At 39.3% G+C, this 5,599-nt stretch overlaps 1 protein-coding gene across 1 annotated transcript; it reads left to right on the top strand.

The window, feature by feature from the left end:
* Nucleotides 1-3,093: 3,093 nt before the first annotated feature.
* On the top strand, nucleotides 3,094-5,171 carry FSCB (fibrous sheath CABYR binding protein). Its single transcript, XM_032621738.1, is given in 6 exon segments — nucleotides 3,094-3,546; nucleotides 3,548-3,640; nucleotides 4,035-4,122; nucleotides 4,125-4,211; nucleotides 4,214-4,357; nucleotides 4,360-5,171. Coding segments are annotated over 6 exon segments (1,566 nt in total). The 5' UTR covers nucleotides 3,094-3,204.
* The last annotated feature ends 428 nt before the right edge of the window (nucleotides 5,172-5,599 follow it).

Raw genomic sequence — 5,599 nt, 5'->3', positions numbered from 1 at the left:
TTATAATTCACAGAAATTTTAGTGTTTTATCACTTCTATTTCCCACCCTTCCACTGAAATTGCTCTTACTCAAATTACCAATGACCTTGTAGTTGTCATAGTCAATGGACATTTTTCAGATTTCATCTTATTTGATCTGGTCAGTTTAGAACAAAGCAATATAGGTCACAGTTTAGATATTTAGTCTACATTGATTTGAAATATCTCTGCTATCTAAATCATAGTTTTCAAAGTCATTATAATTATAAATGAAATTAAGTACCAGTCAGCAAATTTGTTTTTGGTAAAATTAAAAGCAAGTTATCAGAGAGAGGCCTTTCAGCAAATCCCTCTGGTTTTATGATTGTAGAAATAGGTCAAACATTGTATAAAACTAAATGCCAAACCTGAGTCAGAAATAAAGAAACTAGTCCTAGAGATTGAGAGAGTCAGAGCTACAGCATGTCAGGTGGGAGTAAAAAACATGGGGCTCTGAAATGTTGTATTGTTTTCCTCAGGCTGCCATAAGAAAGTACCAAAAACTAGGTTAAAACAACAGAAATGTATTCTAGTTCTAGAGGCTTAAAGCCCCCAGATCAAGGCATTAGCAGGGTTATACTCCCTCCAAAGCCTCTAAAGGAGGATCCTTCATTGCCTTTTTCAGCTTCTGGTAATCCTAGGTGTTCCTTGCTTTGTGGCAGCATAACTGTAATCTCAGACTCCATCTTCATATGGCCATCCTCTCTATGTGTCTTTTTGTGTCCAAAGTTTCCTCTTTTTAGGATACCATCTTACCCTGATTACATTTACAAAGACCCTGTTTCCAAATAAGGTTACATTCAGAGGTACTGCAGGTTAGGACTTCAACATATCTTTTGGGGATACACAATTGATCCCACAACAGATGTGAACCAAGTAAAGGGGAGAGAGCTGAATCTTGTGAGATTTCCTAAACAAAGGTTAAAACACCTAACCCAAAATTGATCAGACAGATTGAATAATGTAATTGTTGGTTAGATTAGTGGGACAAAAGGAGCATTTCTGGATCTTAAAAAATATGATGAGAAATTGCTTTATGAAGTCCCTCATAATTCTATTTGGGATATCAAGTAAATTTTTAATTGATTGATTATTTAGGAATGCTAATTTGCCTCTATGAATAAGCTAGTAGCAATAGGCTATTTACTTTGATAGTTTGGTGTGTAATTAAGAAAGATCAAGTTCTTATTTCTTGGAGGGGAAAACAAAAATAGCAAGAATTGGAAAATGAGTTTATATCTATGGAAAAGTTGGCAAAATCTTATTTAAGTTAATGCAGCAAAATTAATCCAGTACATAAAATGTTATATTAACCCAATTAAGGCAATGTTGGTTTGACATTTATTTCTTCTTATGAGTTGGCCCAAAATAGACTTTGAAGATACCACATAATAGACTTTGAAGATACCACATAACGGCATAAACTTGATTGCAAAATACACATGCAATGTTTGACAGATACAATTGAGAGGAACACCAGACCACAAAGTGGTTGATAAACAACCTAGGTTTCAAACTACAGCAGGTCTGATGAAAACTTATGCCAATACTTTTGTAAAATGACTATTGTTTTACTTCACTTTATTAAATCTTAGAAAGATAAAACATAGTGGAGCAGAATAGATAAAAATGAAAGCAGAGCAAGTGGAGATGTAGGACAAGCAGTATGGTTTCTAATCACATTCCTCCAATTACACCCAACAAATATTCACCTTTCCCTGAATAGAGATAGAGGATGCTTTAGGGACTGGGTCAAAGAATGTGTAAAGTGCTTATTTATTTGGCTAAGATGACCTAACTACAATTATGACTAATGCATGTCAGAAAAAGGGAATTATTCAATGATGCTTTTATATTTCATGGGGACAATAAAGCATAAAGAAATTTAAAAATATTCCTAGGTTAATGGAGCCATAATAATTGTTTAGGTATGTTTATTATATTGTCTCTTGTGACTATGTTTTTTAAAGGCTATTTTTCTCTTTAACTGTCCTTAGACTAAAGGAATATGTTTTTGTACATCTTTTGACCAATCTCCATCTTTCTAGTAAAATTTTTGTGTCATGTATGTTAAAGTATTTTTTTAATATTTTAAATCTATTATAATTCCATTTGCAGTCTGCTTAACTGGGATTCCTGTTTTTCAAAGCTTCAATTAAAAGTTTTCATCTTCACTGGGGAATTCATTCCCATGTGGTTATTCAGCAGAGTATATAGTGACTGCATCAAAAATTGCATTTTATTTCACGACATATCTTTACACTCAATATTCTTTTATTTGACAAACTTGGGTGGAATGATTTTCTGAAATAGTTGAAAATTAAAATATCTCAAGTTGTTTGAGAAGGCAAACATGCCATATATATACACACATTGATAGTAGGCTCTTGTGGTTACTGAATACTAAGGACATAAGAAAGGAACTTACATGGGTACGGACCTCAGAACTCAAGTTTTTCAAACAATATTAACTTTCCATCAAATTATATAAACATATATTGATAGAACACTGCCACACATACGTTACCAGTTGTTTACTCCAACAATTGAAAATAGGCTGCAGAATTCTGAATTCAGCATTATAACGGTCTTTGACAGTAGGATGAAATAGAGAGAATTGAAAGTTCAAAAGCATCAATTCCAACTACAAGAAAGCAGCATTACTGGAGTTTACTTCAAATTCCTCTGCTAGACAAACACTTTTTACAACTTGCTGTTTCAAACTGTAGATCTCTCACTTGTGGCCAGCATCCATGAGTGTTTACCGGGTTAAAAAGTTCTGGGTATACCATTGATGGAACCTTGTAGGGACAATTGGCAGTGATGTCATAGACCTGTAGGGAAACTTCTAGAAGTTATACCAGAGACTAAACAGGAAAGATGCTTACTAAGTGAGGTGGGATCCAACAAGAGTGTAGTACAGAATGCAATAATTTATGAATTACTTTTTTCTGAGGTAGTTCAACAGAACAACACTTAATGAGGAAGGCAAAGGCTTAACTATCTGGTAAATTTGTCATTCTTGATGATTAATTACTTGAAGATTGATAAGTTTGAATTCTACCAGTCTTAGAAATGGAAGAAAGTGATGAATCTGATCACCCTATCTCAGCAGGGAGGCAAGAAATTTGAAAGAGAAGATGACCCAGCATTTATCTACCATTGGTAGATACCATTTATCTACCAATGGTAGATAAATCCCAGCAGACTGAAGTGACAGAGAAAAAGAAACACTTGCCTATACCACAATCATCTGGCCCCAAAGGTACCCTTAGTATTGGTAATGTTCCTGGAAGCAAATTCAACTATGAATGTCATAGAGTATCTTCTCAACTTCAGCAAACTTGGACAAAGAGAAAGCATGTACATGATATGACTGATAAATCTCTGCAGACAGAAACTACTGCAGAAGAGAAAGAAGAAGTCAAGTCAGTTTGTGAAACAGTGGTATCTGAAGAAAAGCCAGCTATTGGAGAAGCAGCCCCTGAATTTCCAGAGAGTGTTCAGGAAGTAGAAATTCCACCAAGCAGACAGACACTCAGTTCAACTCAAAACAGACAGATCCCAGCAGACCAGTTGTACTGGAGACTGGACAATGATGAACATTCCTTAAAAAGAAAAAGTAGGGCTTCCCTGGTGGCGCAGTGGTTGGGAATCCACCTGCCAATGCAGGGGACACGGGTTCAAGCCCTGGTCCGGGAAGATCCCACATGCCGTGGAGCAGCTAAGCCCATGGGCCACAACTACTGAGCCTGCACTCTAGAGCCTGCGAGACACAACTACTGAACCCACGTGCCACAACTACTGAGGCCCGCACACCTAGAGCCCATGCTCAGCAACGGAGAAGCCACCGCAATGAAGAGTAGCCCCCACTCGCCGCAACTAGAGAAATCCCGCTCACAGCAACAAAAAAAACCACCCAACTCAGCCAAAAATAAATAAATAGATAAGTTAAAAAAAAATCAAGCTTCACAGCACATAATAAAAAAGAAAAAACAAAAGAAAAAGTAGACAAGGAAGAGCAGACAAACTTTAGTGAATCAGAAATAGTGGTTATTGGCTGGCCAAGTAATCCGTTTTCAAAGTCAAAGGAAGGTGCACAGAAACACAATCCTTAGGGAAGATTTTTGTTACTGAACATCCTGAATTTCAACCCACAACAAGTAACAACGAAGAAATTAGGCAGCAAAGTATTTATCTATTCCACCAACCAAAAATGATGCTCCAGTACTTTTAGAAGATGGGAAAGATGTTCCAGCTGAAGTACAGCCTCCCACTGCAGAAGAGAGCTCTGCTGAAGTGCAACTTCCACTAGCTGAGGAGATTACTGCAGAAGAGGTTCTGCTGAAGTTCAGCCTCCAGCAGCTGAAGAGGCTCCTGTTGAAGTACAGCCTTCCCCAACAGAAGAGGCTCCTGGAGATGAGGCTCCTGCTAAAGTAGAGCCCACCTCAGCTGAAGAGACTCTTTTAAAAGAGCCTCCTGCTGAAGTTCAGCCTTCAGCAGCTGAAGACGCTCCTACACAAGAGGTCTCAGAACTTCAAATTTCACCAGCTGTGGAGTCCCCTGAAGAAGAGGCCCCAGCTGAAATTGAGTCTCCTCCAGCTGAGGTGGCCCCTGCAGAGAAATCCTCTGCCAACATTCAGTCTCCACCCACTGAGGAGACCTCTGCAGAAGAGGTCCCAGAAGAAGTTCAGTCTTCACCAGCTGAGAGGACCCTTGCAGAAGAGGCTGCAGCTGAACTTCAACCTCTAACAGCAGAGGAGGCTTCTGCAGAGGACGCCCCTGCTGAATTTCAGCTTCCATCAACTGAAGAAACTACTTCGGAAATGTTCTCTGTTGACAAACAGTCTTCACTAGCTGAAGAGTCCTTTATTACACAAATCTCTGTAAAAGAAACCTCTGCTGAAGTTCTGCTTCCACCATCTGAGCAAACACCTGCAGATGAAGCTCTGGTAGAGAATGTGTCTAGGGTTTATCAGTCTCCCCAGGCAGCGGATGTCCTGGTGGTAAAATTAGGATCAGGGGTTTTGGAAGATAAGCCAAAATCTGAAGAGCCTTTAGAATGGGATACAGTTCCTGAAGATTCATCTGATACCAAGAATGAAGAGGTTTCGATTAAAATAAAAGGTGTCATCCATATAGAACTGGAATAGGGGCCTCCTCCTCAGCTGTAGTCAGGTCTTAACTAAGCTAGCAATCAAGACAGGCGGCTCTGGGAAGTACATACTTTAGAAAAGGGTAGGTGCTTGCAGGTAGCTTTGTGAAGAGGGAAGTGAAAGGAAATCCCAGCGTGTGGACTGCAGTTTGGAAAATGAGCAATAACAACTAGTGATTTAAAATTACTGTGCTATTTTTATTCAAATCTAAAGTGTATAAAATATGTTTTTGTTTGTTTGTTTTTGCGGTACGCAGGTCTCTCACTGCTGTGGCCTCTCCCGTTGTGGAGCACAGGCTCCGGACGTGCAGGCTCAGTGGCCGTGGCTCACGGGCCCAGCTGCTCCACGGCATGTGGGATCTTCCCGGACTGGGACACAAACCCGTGTCCCCTGCATCGGCAGGCGGACTCTCAACCAGTGCGCCA

The sequence above is a fragment of the Phocoena sinus genome, chromosome 2, assembly GCF_008692025.1.
Source record: "Phocoena sinus isolate mPhoSin1 chromosome 2, mPhoSin1.pri, whole genome shotgun sequence".
Lineage (NCBI taxonomy): Eukaryota > Metazoa > Chordata > Mammalia > Artiodactyla > Phocoenidae > Phocoena > Phocoena sinus.
This window is presented reverse-complemented; position numbering and strand designations above follow the sequence as displayed.